Here is a 20,515-nt window from a genome sequence, read left to right on the forward strand (position 1 = left end):
CTTGCCCAGAAACTATCATAGTGCATCCAGCAATAAAGGCAGCGTAGAGCTTCTTTTAGATAGCGGTACACATACCACGCTAATCCGTTATCGCCATGACCTAATGACTGGACGTGATTTTGATGATGCTTAATTAACGGGACCGTGGCCAAAAAACCCTGTAGATGACTCCAACACTGAATAGGGTTAAGTGTAGAAGGAAATCTGTTCAGAGCGAGCAGCCTGACACTGCATATAAACAAAGTACAGCTGCTTCACAACTGCCACAGAAACAGAGCTAAGATATCAGCATTTAATGAACAGTTAATCCCGCAAATTCAGTTTGGATCTTCTCTCTCAGCACAAAAATCGTCATGTCTCTGCTCTTCCTCTAAAACTGCACCATCACATTCACATGATAAATCTTCAACGGGACCAAATAAAAGCCCCGCAGTCTGGGTTTTAGCACTGGGATTCGGGATTCTCGCAAACTGTTCCTGACAACTGCTTGCGTTATTCGCCAAACGTTCGCACATTCTTACGTTCTTGCATCCTTACATTCGTACATCTTATCCAACTTCAGTCGAGAAAGCATTTAGTGTAGAATCCACCTTCGCTCTAGGCTCTAATTCCAGTCACATGGTCACTTTAGGGTGTAAACCTTCACAATTCACAATTAGCTCCAGTTTTATGAGGTCAGGAACAAGCCAAGACGTGATGTCATGTGTCCGATCATTTTTAATTAACCATCTGTTATCTTTTGATAGCAGGTATGTGCGGTCAAGAACCCAAGAACCGAAGCTGAGAAGGTCTTATAGTATGGGCTTTGTCTCAAATCAAGAATTAGCCCTATATACAGTACACTATGTCTGAATGTTTGAGAACAACATTTCATTTGAATACCTTTAATAGAGTAGAAACCTCTGAAGCAGATAAGCCTGAAACTGTTGGCACCACACTTAATGCCAGGTGCTTTTCAGCACTGGAACTCTGGAATGTTCTCTGGAATGATGGTGGTTGCCAATTTACTTTTAGTCCAATTGGTGGCCAATTTACTTTTAACATGAGGTGGTGATCATTCCTACCAACATCCTGACCTCCTAACTAATACTAGAGATATACATGGTGTTTAGTAGAGCTGTGAATCTTTGGGAATCCCACTATTCGATTCAGAATCGATTCTTTGGGTCTCGATTAAATTTTTTTTCAGATTATTTCAAATCGGTTGGATTTCTTTTTCTTCATCCCCCATACTTTAGTGGCGCAACAACAAACACCGTAACACGACACTAGACGCCCCTCTTTAGCCTAATAGGGAGAGGCAGGAAGAGCAAAAACTTTCCCTGTCCTGTTGCTGCTGTCTCGCGACACTCACCTACTGTCACGCGGAGCTTTTTACCTGTCTCGCGGAGTTCATCTACTGTCCTGCGGAGCTCTTTAAAAGTTTAAGAGCTCCGCGCTGCACCCGCAAAAAAATAATTTTTTTGAAAATGAGAATCGATTCTGAATCGCTCAATGTTAGAAATGCGATTTGGGCTCGAATCGATTTTTTCCTGCACCCTTATTGTTTAGTACATGTTTGGGTATGCATGATGGCTGCATCTATTTGGTACATCAGTTGTGCATTTTTAGAAACGAACACAACACACATGCAGTGTGTAGAAGCTACACAAAAATGGCAGGTATTATATATGTAGTGCATTTAAATGAAATACGGTTTTGAATAAAAACTACCCACAGCTGTATGTTGTGCTCTTGCCCTGGAAGCCACGGCAAGAATGTGACTTTGCAGCATGTTGGCCAAACAGCAAGTATATCTCTAGCCTAAGATTCTTCAAATCTGCTTATTAATGGTTTTAAAGTATTTACAACATTATTAATAATCATTTATAGACATATTTAAAAACCATTTATAAACCCTTTATAAAGAAGCTTTATTTTAAAGTGCATCCGTTTTATCATTATATCTCTGGTATAAAATAAAGGTCCTAAAATGACAAGAAACAGTATTGTATTTCTCAATAATTCTGGGAGATTACATTGTCCAAACACAGTAATTATTGTGACAGACTTATCCCCAAAACATTTGGATTTAGCATTCTTGCTTATTCTAAGGAATCTTGCATGTTGCCATTCATGCCTTAGTCAAGTCAAGAGTCAAGTCAAGAGGCTTTTATTGTCAGTACAACTGAGTACAGGTACACAGTGCAATGAAATTACGTTCATCCGGAACCATGGTGCAACATGGAACAACAAGCAATAGACAACATAAAGTGCAGGAGTGACGACAGTGCAACATAAAACTATAAACTTACACTCAGGCACTAATCTACTGCTGTTGCAACAGTTTCTATGTTTTATTCTCACATTTGAGAAGAATCTGAACTGTGTCTGGAGCGCTGCAGTAGTTACAAGTGTCCCACAGTGGTGATCCAAACACTGTGGGTTCATATCCTTGGGAGAACAACAATTTGGAGAACCCCTCTGCTGTTGGGGCTTCAAAGGCTATCAATCTTGACGAGAAGACAAAATCGGTGTAAAGAATTAGTTTATGACGCCCTTTGGAGGACAACATCCAGAGGTTACGGTAAGTTTACTTCAAAACACAGAGCAGCGTGATTCATTACCTCATAAATCTGGAACAATTTAACATTCTAATTGACACAGTTGATCTACATCAAACCAAAATGAACTTCCATGTGCTAAATACTTTACCGCAATGCTAGTTGATAGAAAAGGGTAAAACCTGTATGTTTGAGTACATTTATTAGTCATCTTAATGATTACTCATCACTCATATCAACTTGTGGGCAGACTGGGTTCATTGGACTATATATTAAGTTTGTAGAATCTATACAAAAGTGAGCGTTAAACACTGTCCTACTGTTTTCAATAATCAGATAACAGAGGATAGGTATTAGAGCACTATTTGAGTCTAAACAGAGTCTTACAAACTGCACACTTATCCTGTATAACTTCCAGGATAATCAGGATTGACAGAAATTCTTTACAGTGACAGTGGGCTGACAAGACAACAAAGTATGAATATTAATGTTTGCCAACTCATTTTTATCCTGTATAGAATTAGATTGAGGTCAATGTTTGTGACAAAATTAAAATTTAAAGTTAAAGAAGGAACAAACACAAATGGACAGTTTCAATTAGAGAGCATTTGAAGTAGGATTAAAGTAGGTTTAAAAAATAAATCACAAGATCACAAGACCCACAATGTGGAAAAAAAGGCAGGAAACAGAACAAAGGAAATGCCACAAAATGGCATGTACCAACAAAAGACAGCTTTTAACTTCAAATAAACCAAACTAAAACACAACCAAAGTCAAAACTAGTTTGACTGAGGTTTATATAGGGTAGTGATGCTGATCACTGCCGGGATTCTGGGAGTTGGAGTTTTGGGATTAAACTCATTAAACCATTTCTTCCCCTATGTCTACCAGCCCCTCTGCTGGCAGCCCGTGGTGCAACACTGCCCAACATACAAACCGCAGGTTTGGAACGATAGAGCGAAGACATATCCCCAATTGATTTGCAAAATGCCGTGGTGGAGTTCACCATTTAGTGAGCTCTTCAGAACCACCCACTCTTTCACTAATGAGACACAGTGAGACTAAATGAAACACCTAGAGCCTCTGAAGTACTGAAGCTGCGTGTGTAAAAAAAATAAAAATAAAACATTGCATATCTACAAAAATATTTCACACTCACTATCAGATGTACTAAATGTGACTTGAATGCCAGTTTCATTTTGTACGTACGTTTCTTATGTGTGTTCTAGTGTGATTTGTTTTCATTTGTTTTTCAGTTCTATACATTTTAGTAGGAATTCCATTCAGGTTTTAGTACTTGAGGCTTCTGGATTCAGTACTTTTGTACAAATATTGTACTTGCTGATCAATGTTGGAGCAAGACCGTATATAAAAGTCTGATGATAAAAAAAAATCATTTTCATCAATTATATCTACCTAACTGAAGCTGACCTCTCTTCTTTTACTCTGTAAAAGCAGCAGCTGAATGGGAGGTCTGCGCCGTGAACTGCGTCTGCTTCCCCTCACAGTCGTTAACTCATTTGTACCGTGAGGACAGAGGAGTGAGATACTGGGCAAATCTCTCCGACTCCAGCTCCAGCCAACGCGGCCAAAGACAACTTCCACTGTAAATATGATAGCGGGCAGGTCTTAGACTCGTAATGCCTCTTTCAAAGCATGAAAAAGGTCCTTCTCAGAGCAGCCAGTGTGCCGGCCCGGACCTTATCGACTCTGGCTGCACTGGCCTAATTCCTTATCTCTCTAAACATGTCGCTGGGGCCCAGATGAAATCGACTCTGTTTTAGGAAATTCAATAATGGCCAATGCTGCTAATGTACTAACACGACCTGAATCGAGAGAGAGGGGGGAAAATATTTACACTGCGGTATCAGAGCCGGGTTCGGCCGCGCACCTAAAGAGTCCAAATTTCCACTTATTGTGCGGCTTAAGCCAACAAGCTAATCAGCACGGGTGCCCCATTGTTTAAACGGTGTTGACACAAATTTACACTCGGCCAATCATCACATAGCATAAAGCTGCCGGCGTGAACGGGATCAGGTCTCCCTTCTCATTGACTGAACACACTAATACATCATACATCACACCCCGGCTGACACATTCAGCCCCTGCCAAACGTACTGTAATGTACTGTAATGTACTGTAAGGTCAGTGAGGACAAAAGCAGTGTGTGTGAGAGGTCACACTGTACACAGGACATTAACATGATGGGCTGTTTGGGAACTCTTGGGAAAATTCTTCATTCTTCTTCATCTTTATATTGTACTGTAGAAACAATTGCCATGATATAATCCTTTATGACTTCCTCTTATGACTGAGATTTTGACAGGATGCATATAATTGAGAGAGTTAAATTCATAGCAGGAGCTGAAGTTTATGATCTTTATCCTTTTAATCGCTTTAAATTATTTTTTTATGGTGTATAACCAGAGCAAATCTCTGTTTGAGGTATTTTTGTTGTACTGTTTTTTTTTGCTTACCTGGTTTAGGAGGCTTCCCACCAGCACCTGTTGTTAAAAGACATAAAAAAAAACAAACATTAAAACGATATTTTAGTACTGTTTCACATGTTTAATACTCTACTTTCACATACTGTCACATGAAATTAGTAATTTAAAGGACTTTTGGAGTATACCGACAAATTTAAAAGTCATTCAATATCAGGATGTAAACTGATCACAGAATTTTACCTCAGAAAGTGACTTGTATACGTGGTGAGGTGATATCTTATGAGTGAGGCTGAATACTGGTAATTATTGTGACTGGTGTCATCTGGCTACAATTGTGCATGTGAAAAGACCAGTGACTCTGATTACAGAAATCACATCCACATTTAGTGCAGGAGGCCTGGCATGCATATCTCACAGTGGCAAAAGTGATTATCATGGGACACAATATTAGTCTCTGTTACTGTCATTTGGCATGTCAGTGTATTTATTTAGTAATTAGTATTTACATGGAACTTACTATAATCACTAAACTAAGCTACTATGTTGTCCCATCTTAATCTATTTAGTCTTAAATTAAGTCAGAGTCCATTTATGTTATGCTAACATCAACATTAATAGTAGCTATTACAAAGTCAGTGGTCTTACTTTTACTTTTATGTGAGGATTGGTATTTACTGCTCTGGGGTTCCCACTAAACAATTAACTCAGATTTTAAGCTACTGTTAAAGGACATGCTTTTCACCTGCATTTCTGGACAAGCTGAGCTATACAGAACTACCACTGAAAGTAAAATAAACATGTGGACTAAGGCAGCTGGGTAATAATATATGATTACAGTAACATTAAAGATAAAAAAAAAATGATTTCTTACCAGCTCCTAGACCTCCTCCGCCTAATCCAGTACCGAGTCCACCAGCGCCAAGGCCTCCACCACCGAGTCCACCTGCTTGTTGAGATACATACATTTATTTAATACCATCATGAATTGAATCGTTCATATCTTTTCTCAGATATTCATCAGCGATCTGTGTTTACCTGGCCGTGCTTTGGGAAATCAGTCAACACTTCTCTCATTGCTGTTAGCACCTGTTTTAACTATGCTGGCTAACGCCCAGCTGAACTCTGGCTTTTATGAGAGCAGGAGGGACTGTCAATATGTCTCAATGCTTCAAGTGCTATAACAGTCTGCAGGTATTTACAGTAGGCTAATAACAGTAGCAGTGCTGCCTGCTGCTATGCTGTTCTTGCGGCCTGCCACCGAGTTTAGCATCTGTGACAGCGAGCAAGGAGGAAGAGCCCAAGTATGCAATGAATTTTCCACTGTTGCTGAGAGATTAAATATGCGAGATTAAGAAGTGTCGGGCGGGCCAAATATAACAGCCTATACACCTCTGGAAGCAACTGGGTCAGTTGGGGAAGAGCTCCTGTGTGGCATCCTGTGTGATTATGCCCCACTGTTCTGTTTTTACAACAGCACTGAGAATATAAAAGACCAACATGGTCTAGATATATATACACTGTATGGACAAGAGTAGTTAGACACCTGTAAATTTATAGTTTTCCAAAATTATTGAACAAGAAATGTTGAGTGTCTATCTCTACTTTCCAGGAAATGCTTTCTACAAGAGTTTAGAGCTTTGCCTAGGTGGATTTGATTGCTATAAATGACTCATCCCAAAAGTATGGGATAGAAGATCCACCATGATTCCAGAAAACACAGTTCCACCTCTTCACAGCTTAATGCTGGGGAGCTTTATGCATGGCACCAACAGGTTCATGTTTGTCCATACCATTGAGTTCTATTCTTATGGGAGTATTTATTTAAAGGTGTGTAAATTTGCATACTTGTGTGGGCAATGGGTACAAATGGGTACAAGGGAGTGTTACTCTCTGACTAATCGGTAAAAGTAAATTATATAAATTGTTATTAATACAACCATCCTAAATTGAACATATATTGAACTTTTAGTTTTCAAGGCTTTGACCTAAGGTAGAGTCAATTTGTAACCAATTCCATTTCTTGTTTGTACCCCTACCCCTACAGAGTTTACAAGGGGAAGAGGGTGAAATCCTTCCCCTTAGAATTGGGGCAACCATTCAAACACTCTGAAAAATCTCTGTTTCTAAGGGCTTTATACCCCTAAAACCCCTACCTCTAGGTGTGAACGTCCAAAAAAGAGGGGTAGGGCTAATTAGTAGGGCCAATAAATGAAATGGGATTGGACCTTGATGACCTCAGTGGTGAGTTTCAATAGTCAGTTTTGTGATTAACATCACATCATCAAATTTAGCTGGTAGACTGTTTGTAATCCATCAATAACAATATGTCATTTACCAGTTTAAAGTTTCTACCATTTACATTAAGAATGCTCTATATACTAACACTTTCTATTTACAAGATCAGTTCCCTAATGAACCATCAAGCTTCCATTAAGTTTCTTAAGGACTGTGGTTCCTGCATTGCACGTTGCATTGCATTGACACTTTTTTATTTCAGAGGTGTAAGGAGGTCCCATAGGATGTCACCATCAATTTTTGGGGTTATTAAAAATGTGGTTCTGAAGTACCCTGAGGAACCCCTAGATTGTCTAGATCTTAGTTTTACCCCACTTGAACACATAGGGATATAGCCAAAATGTGGGCCAACTGGTGGTCCACATTTTTATGAGGTCAGAGAATTGGTTTGAGAATCATAAGATAATGTAAGATAATAATTTATCAGTCCTCCAGTAGATACATTCAAAGTTGCTGAAGTAGCTTTTGGGAAAGGTACCCTTTTTTGGCACCCTTTTAAGCGTTGCCATCAACGGATGGGATTTCTAGGTGCTGTGGTTTTGGAAACCCCTGGTGGTCCAAATCATAGCCACAATTCAACTCTTACATTTAGAGATATAGTAGAGATATAAAGAGCTATAATGTGGGCTGATTGGTGGTCCACAATTTATGGCATTGCGCAGAGTTTGCTATTGGCACGTTTTTTAAAGAGTTTAAGGAGGCCCCATGGAGTGTTCCAATCCAAAGATGGGCTGTGGTTCTGAAACCAGTCCTCAGGAACCCCCGATGATCCAAAGCTTAGCTCCAAATCTTCTTATTACATTTAGAGATAGATCTTTAACATGGGCTGATTGGTGGTCCACATTTTATGGCATTGCACAAAGTATGCTTTTGGCATGTTTTTAAAGAGTTTAAGGAGGCTCCATAGGGTGTTTTTATCAATAGATGGGGTTCTTCTGGGCTGTGATTCTAAAACCTGTGGTCAAAGTCTTGCAGGTCAAATTCTCTTTGAATCAAGTCCACCTACTCTACGGATAAGTCCATATAAATTGTCCTCAGAAGACCCAGATGTTTGGATCTTAAGATGTGATCAGTGGATGTTCTAGATGATAAGTGGTGATAAGCCACAACAGTTGAGCTAAGTTGAAGCTTTGGTTACGATAGTTGGTGTGGCACAATGGTTAACACCACTGCCTGACAGTCACCTACCACACCATGTGGGAAACTTGGGTTTAATTTCTGGTCTGGGGATACTGTCCAATGAAAAACAAGTATCTCCAAAACTGCAACTTTACGAGAGAGCTAAACTTTCAGTGAAAGTCAATGTAAAAAGAGTTTATTTCAGGTCATTTTGAAGTATTTCTACTGGCCTGTTCATCAAGAAATTTCAGCACAGTATAAGGGACAGTTTTTGTTAGTTCAAATTACATACTAAACTTAAAATCAACAAAAATGAAGATACTTGTCTTTCATTGGACAGCGACAAAATTGCTGTAGTATATTCCACAGCACACACTAAGAAAAGTAAGTACAGATTTGTACCTAAAAGAGAACAAAGCTTGTCACTGGGGCTGTACCTTATATTGAGGTTGGGTTGGGTTGGGTAGTCGAGTTTAACGCCACATCAGCTCGTCGGCTATTTCGCGGCAGGAAAGGTACTGTCTAATCAAAAGGGTCTACGATCTAAGCCATCGCAAGGCAGACAGACACAGACAGACACACAGACACATTCAATCACACACTCACACCTAAGGGGCAATTTCAATCAAGTTCCAATTAGCCTGAACGTGCCGTCTTTGGACTGTGGGAGGAAACCGGAGAACCCGGAGGAAACCCACACAGACACGGGGAGAATGTGCAAACTCCACACAGAAAGACCCGGGTCGCCCCAGCCGGGAATCTAACCCAGGCCGTCTTGCTGTGAGGCGGAAGTGCTACCCACCGCGCCACCGTGCCGCCCCCCTTATATTGAGGTACAAAAAAGTACCTTTCAGTGAAAGTCCTTTTTTGTGCCTGTAAAGATTATAAAGATTATAAATATTATCATCAACTAAAGTGTCAAGAACTTGATGATCCCAAATTGTCTGGCTTTCAAATGAAAAATGTGCAATTAAAATATATATTGTTTATTAGTACAGTGATACAGAATACTGAATGTACCCTTTGGCTGGTTAAATGGTACAAATTTGTACTTATTGCTGTTAGGAATGACTTTGTACTTCAAAGGGAACAAATCTGACCCTGTAAAGACCAATATTGTCCCATTGAGGGTACAATTATAAAGAGTGTACCTTTGAGTACAAAAAAGTACTCATATTGTACCTCTGTGCATATCTTTACTGGCCAATTAAATATATGTATCTCTAAACTGCAACTTTAGAAGAAAGATAAAAAATCTTCTAAATATTTAATGGAAGTCAATGTAAAAAGAATTTATTTTAGGTAATATTAAAGTATTTAAATTGGCCCATTCATCAAGACATTTTGACACAGTGTAAGGGACAGTTGGTTTGATCAAGTTACCTAGTAAACTAAAAATTGACAAAATTGGAAATACTTGTTTTTCATTGTATTGCAACAGATTTTATTTAACGTATTATGCTACACCAGTAAGGGTCCTTGGGCAAGACTTCTAACACTGCATTTGTCTCAGCTTTGGATGCTCTGGATAAAGATAAATCTCAGCTAAATACCATAAATGCAAATGTAAATTGTAAACAGTTGTAGCCCACAGGCACCTATAAAATGTTTTTTTTAGATAATGAATATGGGTAATAAGTATAGAAATAAGGAATATATATATCCAGTATCTAACAGAGTGGATGATGGACATTTTAGTCCTATTCATGACTTTTCAAAAGAGGTTTCATAATGAATAGTAGAAGGACCTACCTCCAGCTTTGGCCGGTTTGTATGGAACCCCTCCAGCACCTATAAAAAAAATAATAATAAAGTACAAGAAAAAATCTGACGTTTCATGACAGTTTAGAACATGATTTTTTTCCTCTATTGTAGCTCTCCCTGGTACTGTTCTCCAGAAGCCCAGCTTAGATCATCCAGTTGTGCTGTGTGGAACAGTGGTCGTCCTGAAATAATGACTTCACAGGGTCGACGCTGGACGAGGGAGCTCTAAATCTTGAGCGAGGTTTCTACCAACCATGGGAAATACAGTGGTGGCCACTCACAATGTTCACGCAGTATTTCACAGCGATTTATGTCTGCGTGTTATTAAAATTATGGGTATGGTTTATCCAGATAGGAAAGATACAGTACAAATGGGTAAACTGTAGCATGTGGTAAGAGTATACTGTCTCTACTGTCACTGAGCGTGACCACTAAAGGACAACATTATTGAGAGGCGGGGTCAGCAGGTGCACTTATGAGCTATAATAACAATCAGTTTTTCCACATCTAGTGGCTATAAAGATAATGTATGGAAAATAGCTGAATCAGCACAGACATTGATGTTCTGATAGATAAAAGTAGATTAATTTTTTTAATATTAGTCTGTAATTAAACTGTCTGTTATTTTATTTTAATTGGTCTACCATTGAAAATGAGCTAGTTGGGTTATTCTAAATTCTTTTCCATGTGGGTTAATTTATGAGTAAAATAGTGCATCCTGGTTTACTGCAAAACTTGGCCAACAGCTATGTCTTAGACAGATATGTAAATGATTACAGGTGTTGTCTGATTACAGCATAAGAATAAGTGTAAAAGTACTCTCCTAACTACCCTATAGAAAGACTCTCAGAGGCTACTTTTTGGTAGTGTACATCATAGTGAGAGATTTCAGACAGTGCCTAGTGCTCCAGTGATACTATGGCTTGTTCGAATCCCGGTCATGCAGCTAGCCATCTGCTGCCGAAGCCCTGAGAGAGCACAATTGGCTTTGTTCTCTCTGGGTGGGTAGATGGCGCTTTTTCCCTTTATCACTCCAAAGGGTGATGTCGATCAGCACCAGGCGTCTGTGAGCTGATGTATGGGAACCAAATCACTGCTCTTTTCTCCAAGCGAGCTGTGATGCTACTCGGCAGTGCTGCATTAGCAGCACTCTCCTTATGTTGTGGCATCACTAGTGATGGAAGATATACAGCTGAGTAGCAGCTGAATGGGTGGGAATATTGGCCAATATTGACTCTACAACTCACTCAAAGCCATTTGGCCCAGTAAAAAGCTTTCAGAGGGGATACATCATTGGACTAAAAGAAACTGGTAATTGGTAATTTTGAAGAATTTTCTGGACATTCAATGGACTGGAACTGCATTGTCTTTTTTGCCAACAATTCAGGTTCAGGTTTGAGTATGTAGTTCTCATGGTGAAAACTTCAATCCTGCTTTGCTGTGAAACAACATACTACCCCAACTGCTGGTGTGATGATCTGGGGGCTCACCACATATGACAGTCAGTCACCCCAAGTAGTGATATGAGGGACACTAACATCTCAGGAATACAGTGCCTTGCAAAGGTATTCTTTTGAACTTTACAACATCATCATGCTCATCCATACACTCATTCCTTTAGCATTGATGTTTGTTAACTTGAATTGCTAATTTTACACATAAACACACAAACAACACACATATTACCCCTAAAATGTGTAGACGCACGCTTGGTAACATTTCAAAACAGCATCCCAGTCCTGGAATCTCCCCGTTCATTTTGTTTATGGGTATTTTTAGTCCATTTGTCCACCCAACACTCTGAATACTGATGTTTACTGATGTTTAGATGCTAACAGATATCTACATCTACATGCTCTACTGCCTGGCAGAACAACACAGAGGACAGCAGATTGCTGTAATGTTCTAGTTGCTTAAGATGTATTTGTAGAAGGTTTAAAGGCAAACCTGGGTAATATCCAGCACCTGGTACCGCACCTCCACCTGGAACCCCTCCAGCTCCTGCCCCCGCAGGTACATACACTCCTGAAACAGAGAGAAGAGAAAGCACTATTCAACTGGAAAGTCTTTGGACTGCTATTAGAAAATGTCAGCAGTTCTGCAACGCTGCACTCTTTAAACACGAAGCTGTCAAAATGGGTTATTTGGAGCAACATCATAGAAGCACCCAGCAACTGGAGAACGAATTAGGCTTGGAACACGACCGGCTGCCCTTTCTTTACGTTTGCGGGTTGAACTAAAGTGTAGTATTATGACACACGGATCATCCTTTCTCGGCACTTTCAACTTTCAACACAAAAAAGTTAAAACTGTAAGCATAAGCATTTCTTGCTCCTAGTCACTCCCTACAGTTGAGGAGTTCATTCTTTGAGCCTCTTGTGAAGGAAGGTCTTTACACATGCATTTCTGGGCAAGCTGAAAGCTACAGAACCGTCACTGAAAGAAGTGAAAGAAGCATGTGGACTGAGGCAGTAGAGTGAAATTACAGGATTTTCACAATTCTGACTCGGATTACACAGCATTACTTTGGCATTTCTGGTAAATGTTGTCCTGCCAGTTTTACCAGACTTACATAGTTAGCAGTGTAAGCCTCAAGTAGCAACTACAGATAGTGAAGCATCATCATGATTCTAAAACTGATGTTGTGAGGTAAAAATTGCATAGGTTGCATAATGTTGATTTAATCTTAAATTTGAATCTGTAAAAAGAAGCTACAGGAAAAACTATGGTGTTCCATAATGCATGTAAACAAACCACCTTGGCTCTATTATGTTTTAAAGAAGATTTAACACACAGAAGCTTATTTATTATTGTTATATCAGTCCTAATTCAGATACGTTCAAATGTATGTAAGCTTAGCTTTAGTTTAGAACATTTTGTGGAGTCCAACAGAGCCCTGATTTAGGGTTTATGAAGTTAATGCAAATTGTGACATTTATGTAAGGGTAAATGTTTCAGGAGTAAAGAACTGAAGTATGAGCCTAAGCTTAAGGTTTAAGGGTTAAATGCACATTTTTGTTGTATATTTTTGAATGAGGTATTTTCTATTCCTTTAATGGCTCCTTAATTGTTTGGTAGAGCACATTTAAGTCACTACATCTTTTAAAAAAAATCTTGTCAAACTGAACTCAACCTAGTTGTGCCATCTCTACCAAACAGCAGAGGTATGCTAGGCTAATAAAATCGACAAGGGGTCACTGCCTTTCAATAGTATGGCTTTCCATGTCTCTGCCGTAAAAAGTTTTCCACACATGTTGATTGTTTTTGGAGGTATATTTAAAAGTAAGTGTATTATATTAGAAAATTATAGTTATAGTATTTTTTTTATTTTTGATGTAAAGATTAATGCGACTTTATACAACTTTTTTTCATAATTATTGTTTTGTATTTGTGGTTTGGGTTATGGTTTTACCACATCTGTTATGAAAAGACATTCAACATTTAAAAAATGGGGTCCTTAAAAAGGAAACAAACATTAATTATTCATATTAATGTCCAAAAAAAATCAGACAAAAATTATTATTAATCTATTATTTTTACCTTGATGGGGACATCAAAGAGTTAATGGTAAAGTATAACTAATATAAGTTGCCTCAGGTCATTGAATAGAGCATCAACCACTATCCAGTCCTGCAGTACAGTGCCATGTCTATGTAATGTAATTTTTTTTATTTTTCAGAGAACCGTGCAGGGGTTTCTCAGAACCGTGAAGGTATCTGTACAACCTCCAAGCTAACGGCTCCTGGCTGAAGCTCCAAAGCAATCAAGAAATGCAAGCTTTTGCGATACGGCAAATTCGTAGGGAAAGCTAAACACAGGGAGGGGTGGAAAAGGGCCTCTGCTGCTCTGTGGCCACTAGCGGCTTCCCCGAGGAGACTGTGAGCTCAGCTGTCAATTATGAAGTTGTGTTTTGAGGGCAAGCCTGGTTTATATCAGAGAAACTGTACAGAAAACAGGAGTGATTTGTGATGATGGAGATTATGTTTAATGGGTTTTACATGTGTTTGGAGGCCAATTAATCTGAGCCATACGTCAAGACCACTGAAGTGTTTATTAGTGGTGATATGGCGTGCATACATTAGCTGCTGATTACTTTTGTCCTCTGTGTTTATTTACAGAATGGAAGAATCCACTAGAACTTTCTTTCTGGTTTTGATTTTTAAAAACTCATAATGATCTGGTTTGCTAGATCTGGATGCTATAGGAATAGATTTTTTAGAAAAATCTTTTTGGAAAAAAAGACAAGGATATTACATGTTTTCACACCAGCACTATTTAGTCTGATTAAAACAGTCTCTGGTTCATTTGAACTCTTAATGCAGATGTTTCAGCAGGTGTGAACACAGTTATTGCATTCAGGTGCAGACCAAAACAATCACACGAGAACTGCGAGAGGAGGTGGTCTCAGTCCGGTCCGGTTCTGTTTGTGGTGAGAACATGATCCGACCTCGATCCAACCCAAATATCAAATATACTCCTTGAGTTTGAGATAAGTGGCTGTTCAGGTGTAGTTTAACTTAATTTGCTATGCAGGTAATTATTAACTGCCAGAAAACATCACTGCCATTACTCCCTTTGAAATGCATTGAAATACATGCCAATCTAGTATGTTTCTCCTTCCTGACTCTCCCTCGATGGGAAACCCTAATCACCTGATTTATTAGGACAGTTCCAGTTGACCAATAGGAGTTCTCATCTGAGCAAATGTGGGAGGAGCCAGACCTTTTAAAGTGGAGGACCCAAAATGGCTGCCTGTGCTAGGAGGCTGCTGTCATGCTGTGTGAGATTGATTGGTTTTTTTTTATTATTTAGTTTTTTGTTGTTGGAACTTTTCTGTTTGAACTAATGCTTGTGTATTTTACCTGCATAACTTTGTTTAAATGTAGTTTTAGTATAGTTTTACTCTGTTGGGTATGTGCTTTTATTTTTAAGGTATTTTACCTTTTAATTTTTATTTTGCTTGGTCAGAGATTTGTTTGTGCTACCTGGGGTTTAAAGCAGGTAAGAAAGGTTCACAGGTATGTTCACATTTAGAATTGCTCTGTTTAGTTTTACTAGGCTAGAAGACATGATTTTTGGTCAATGGATGTGGCAGGTTGTGTAGCTAGCTTTTTGTTTAATTTGTGTTTTAGCTAGATATTTGGGCCTAGATAAATGGGGAAAGTGTGGTTTTAATCTGTTATTTTATTTGCTGTTGTCAGTTTAATTGGTTCCAATATGGTACTAGGCAATCCGTTTTTTTTTTTTTTTTTTTTTTTTTTTTTTTTTTGAAAATAAAAGCTTTTACCCTTCCTTATGTGTTTGTGTCCCCTAGACTCAAGGTGATTTTTATTGTAACAATGTAAAATGGATCTTGGTTTGGAATGACATCAAAGATGGTCCTTCTACAGCATCAAAAATGAACCTTCAGTAGTTCCTTTATGTTAAGGAACACATTATGCATGATTTTGTTCTGACTATGGCCTGGGTTGCAACCATTTTATAACTTTTTGCTCACTTATCCTGTTACAAAATGTTCAAAACATACAAAACACACACATTTGGACTATTCAAAGTTTAAAACTCAGCTCAACAAGTCGTGACTTAACAGTTTTTGAGTCTCAAATTGCCTTGGTATCTTTGTTAAAACTGTTTTTAACCATTTACCTGTGGTGTTAAATCTCCTACAATAAGAATTGTTTCACTCGGACTCTGGCTAAGCAAGCGCGACTAGTTTGTCGGTCATGTAATTGTACTTTTTTTTTTTCCTCCTCCAAAATGTAAGTCATCTTGTAGAATGTCTTTTACTTAAGTTCTTATTGGGGACAAAGTACATTACATTTCAAAAAATGGCTAAAACAGTACCTCTTTGATTCAATGGAGGCTGGTCTATTGAATGGGCTAAAGTCAGCAATTGTACAATTCGAGCAAACGTCAAGGTACTGCATATGAATGAGCCAGCATTTACAAAAGAACACCTTTAGTAAGGGCTGTTTACCAAATATTTCATTTATAGGGTGTGTATTCTAGTGTATCACAGGTGTATATATTATAACTGGCACAGACACCACGAGGCGACCGAATGCTTTGTGTGTTAGATAGAATGCAGCACCTGTTTTAACCCATCTGTGCTGGGTATCAAATCCACAAACCAATTAATAAATCGATGCTCTAACCATTGAGCCAGCACTGCCCTACTCTTATGAGTAGATCAACATGAACCATCATTTAAACTGTAATAACAAAAAGGTTGGAAAAAAACTCAACTTGGACTTTTAAGCTATAAAGAAAAACACCAAAAATCTAGAGTATCTTAAGTATGTATAAAAACATCAACAATACAAGTTTCTCCAACTTATTTTGTTTTTATTGGCCTAATTTCATGTCAAATTTGTAGCAACTGTGAAAAGGAAATTTATGACTATTGCATTTCTGTTTTTATTGTCAGTCAAATAAGCTTGCAGTGTGAAATGCAAGTGTGACCAGATGGTCCCAGCCAGCATATAGTCACAACCAGTGACACAAAACACAGCAACTTGCTCTTACAGCCTACAACACTACAAGACAAGGCAGTTGCTATTGGGTAACATACAAACAGCCTTACCAAGAGAAGGCAGCCTGTGGAGAATGATTACACCATAATGGTGAGTAAGAGGTGAGAGGACACACCCAATATGCAAATAGATGTTGCTAGGAGCCAATGGGAAAGGTGTAAGTTTTCTTTAAAATGGCTGCAGTCCAAGCAAAACAACAGGTGAAAACCCCTGGCGAATTAGTAGTAGCTTAGTAGACCCAATTCAGAGTTAAACTGAATATGTGCAAAGTAGTAGGTTTTTACATTTTTTAATATATTTTTTTTATTTAGTCATGCCAACTTTTAACAAAAAACTTTGAGGTACATCGTTTGCTATAGTTTATAGTGCATTTCAATATGACTTTTTACATTGTTCTAATTCCAGGTGTGGAATAAAGAGGGGTAAAGCAGTGGAATGATGGGGGGCCTTCATCCAGTTCATTTGGGATGAGGTAGTTTGATGGTCATTAAACATCCTGACCTCACTATCTCTACAGATCCTCTCAGAAATCTATTTGAAGCCTTTCCTGGGCATTTGAGACAGTTACTCCAACAAAAGCGGGATCATCATCTTTATTAAGACCCCTGGTTTTGGAACATTGAATGTGCAGGTCATCTATGGTGGGCTTTTTCCATTAAAGGACAATAATGCTGTAGGTAGGTAGGTAGATATGCTGCAATCAGTAAATATGCATCTAAAAACTACACTGATTTGGAAGATGTTTTTCATAAGATGATGGATAATGGGTGTAATAAACCAGCAACTTGAAGATTATCAAACCAGTCCACCAACGCCAACAAAGATTATGTGAGAATAAGAAGAAAGCAGAAGAAAGGTTCTGGCTTATAGAACCATCACCCAGCCAAGAGTTACAGTTCCAGCTAAATATGGGAAGTTTCAGTTGGTTCTGGCACAGCGTTAATGAATGAGGCAGTGAGGAAATGGAACAAAAGAGTTTTGAATTAGGTTGTAGCTCTGTGTTCATTCCTGATGGAAACTTAACATAAACCGTGACCGTGTTTCCTGAACAAGGCGCTCGCTGGTGGCAAAAGAAATTGCATCAGCTTTTTATTAAAAGAGGAGGTTCTGTGAGGACAGAACAGAACAGTTCCACACGCAGTGCGCAAATTCCCAAATCACAAACAAAACCCTGATTAGAATGCAGAAAAAATTGTTTAGTCTGACTAAGAACTGGCTTTTCTTCCAGGAGTAAAAAAAAAAAAAAAAAGCTCAGCTTAGAACCCGGTGCCAACTGCTCTTCACAACAGCACGGGACTTTTCGAAAGAGTTTATGACTTGTGTTTTCGCAAAAGTAGTTTCCATGGGGGGAGCCGGGGGCTTCGCAAACGATCCTTTATTTGAAAGAGCACGGACGACTTGTCCTCAGAAAACAGATGAGCTCATCAGTGATAGAGCCGGAGGGAAGATGCTCTTCGAGAGCTTTCCTAAAGACAGCGAGGGACTTGGAAGGCTGGGAAGTGATCGGGTTTCATGGTGCTTGGCCTCGCTGTGCACCGGCTCTGTGGCGAGACAAGGTCATCCCTTGGTTTTAGAGAGTTCGGCCCTGCTTTACTCTATTTACCTTCTTTCAACAAAGGAGAAAACTGAGAAAACCGAGAACCGGTGGTCATCTTTAGTTCTTGAACTGTATGTTAATTATGTATTCAGTTTGTAACTTGATCTTGAACTTATTTGCTTCGTGCTGAAACTTTCTTTGCGGCAGCTAGTCTATTGATATACAGTAGATTATAAACATACCACAGTGATGATGAACATACAAAATGATCAGTACAATATGCTTAAATGCTGTAAATTGAGTCACAATTATTAGAAAACGACTGTTAAACACCTTACGAACACAATACAAAAAGATGGCAGTGTCTTGGGGCACTATATAACTTACATCAACCACCTTTCAAAGAACAGGAGCTGCACTTGTGGGTGAAGGAGCTACAATGGAACCATCCAATAACATTCGCCAAAACATCCATATGTCTGCTCTTATTGTTTTGTGAAAAGAAAAGCAACACCAGAGAAATGTCTTGGTTATGAAGTTCCAGCGAAGTGGATGCATTGAGTACTGGTAATGTACTCAATGCATCCACTCTTATATTAGCCTGTGATGCTCCTAAGGCTAACTTATGTCTTTACTTTTCTTTGGAAGACAGTAGATACGTTATATGGTGCTCCATAGCACTCCAAATTATTTGTTATGTGTTTGAAAGCAAATTAGCTAGCTAGCTATGCTCTAAATCAGGGGTTGGCAATTAAGTTTGGCCGTGGGTCAGATATTTTCCAAGCTATTACGTGGCGGGCCACAAAAACTAATAGCTCTCCAGCCCAGAGGGTTGTTGAACCCAGTTGCAGAACAGTTAAATTCAAAGCAAGTAACCCAAGAGGGAAAAAAATAGAATAAAAAATAAACACAAATGATTTGATGGGTCTCAAGACAAAAGCTACACTTTCTGGGCTCTGAAATAAAAAGTTAAAAAAGTTAAAATTCTAAAAGATGTACAGTACATGCATATTTTGATGAATTAGGGTCTGCAGACCATTAAATGTCTAAAACAAAATACAGAACTCATATGAAAAACACACCCATTCCCTGAATCCTGTTCTACACTGGCATGCCAAAAGTCATGGGATAGCAGTTCGTAAACTGATCATGAAGTGTTACCTCAGGGGATGGCTTGGGAATGCCTACACCTCTGTAAGTTGTGAGGAGTTATATTGTGATTGAGTTTTAACATTAGTATTAGGCATTAGGCACAGTGGATAGCTCTGGGTACCACCCTACAGTTGGTACAATGCAGAAGGATGCACAATGCAAAAGTCATGGGACCAGATACGACTTCCTGAGATATACCCTTGACATACAACATGCCAGTGCATATCATATTAAAACCTCTACTGTATCATAATTTATATAGAACTACAGCCTGTACTAAAGAACTCTTACAGAAAACGCTTTCGTAACACTTCAACAGCTGCAACAGCTTGCTGTCGCTGCTGCACCCAAGAAAAGAACAACTGTGCTCTGTTTTTATTGGCTGTTGACAGGATCCGTTCACATTAGAGCTGTTGACCAGAACAAACAAGCAGATTGTTTCTAGATTCCAGCTGAAACTCACAGTCTGATTTACACCAATTGAAATCCCATCAAGAGTCATTAATCAAGATATTAGACATCAGAGTCGAGACCCTTCTCTATTCTCTGTGTTGCCCCAAAGTACAGACTCCGCCCATTTCTCTATCAGCCAGAGGCTTGCTTCCCATCATGGAAGGAATTAGAGAGAGGTTTGATACAGATCAGGGATAGACCTAACATAACATCGATGTACAATACAGTGGCCTTGAAGCTGTCAGGTCACTGGGCACAGAGACTCAGCCCTTCTGGGCAAAATGCCTCATGACAGATGAGGGAGGGATTGTGGGCCATGGCAGCTGTGTCAGAACCTAATTTCACAATCAATAGAAGGATTTCCTGTCTCTGTGTGAGGACGGAGAGCGAGACATGTTCTCAGATACCTGCTTCTCAGACACCCCCAGTAACCTCATAACTGCCAATCCTACTGCCAATTGGAATCAATTTCATCTAGCATCAAGTGCATTTCAGGCCTTGGTGATAACCTCACGTACCTTATGTTCAATCACCTTCAGTGTGTAGTCATTTCCTCCTTTCGTGTTTTTACCTTCACTTGTAAACTGTATTGCACTTGTGAGGCCTTGATGTTGAAGACTGCAAAAGCAAGTTTCAACCTCTTCTGAGAGTAATGTTAAGAGTGGCATTATA

At 39.0% G+C, this 20,515-nt stretch overlaps 1 protein-coding gene across 50 annotated transcripts in view; it reads right to left on the bottom strand.

Annotated features, from left to right (window-relative positions):
• elna (elastin a) overlaps positions 1 to 20,515 on the bottom strand; it is a 115,526-nt gene that overhangs the window by 71,663 nt on the left and 23,348 nt on the right. For 49 of the 50 annotated variants that reach the window (XM_049478693.1, XM_049478715.1, XM_049478706.1 and 46 more), the window contains exons 2-5: positions 12,116 to 12,193; positions 10,157 to 10,195; positions 5,862 to 5,936; positions 5,021 to 5,047 (exon numbers count right to left, since the gene is read on the bottom strand). In XM_049478693.1, coding sequence (XP_049334650.1) covers positions 5,021 to 5,047; positions 5,862 to 5,936; positions 10,157 to 10,195; positions 12,116 to 12,193 — 219 coding nt within the window. The remainder of the gene's footprint in view (positions 1 to 5,020; positions 5,048 to 5,861; positions 5,937 to 10,156; positions 10,196 to 12,115; positions 12,194 to 20,515) is intronic. The other variant, XM_049478690.1, reaches the window with a different exon arrangement.

Source organism: Astyanax mexicanus, chromosome 4 (genome assembly GCF_023375975.1).
Source record: "Astyanax mexicanus isolate ESR-SI-001 chromosome 4, AstMex3_surface, whole genome shotgun sequence".
Lineage (NCBI taxonomy): Eukaryota > Metazoa > Chordata > Actinopteri > Characiformes > Acestrorhamphidae > Astyanax > Astyanax mexicanus.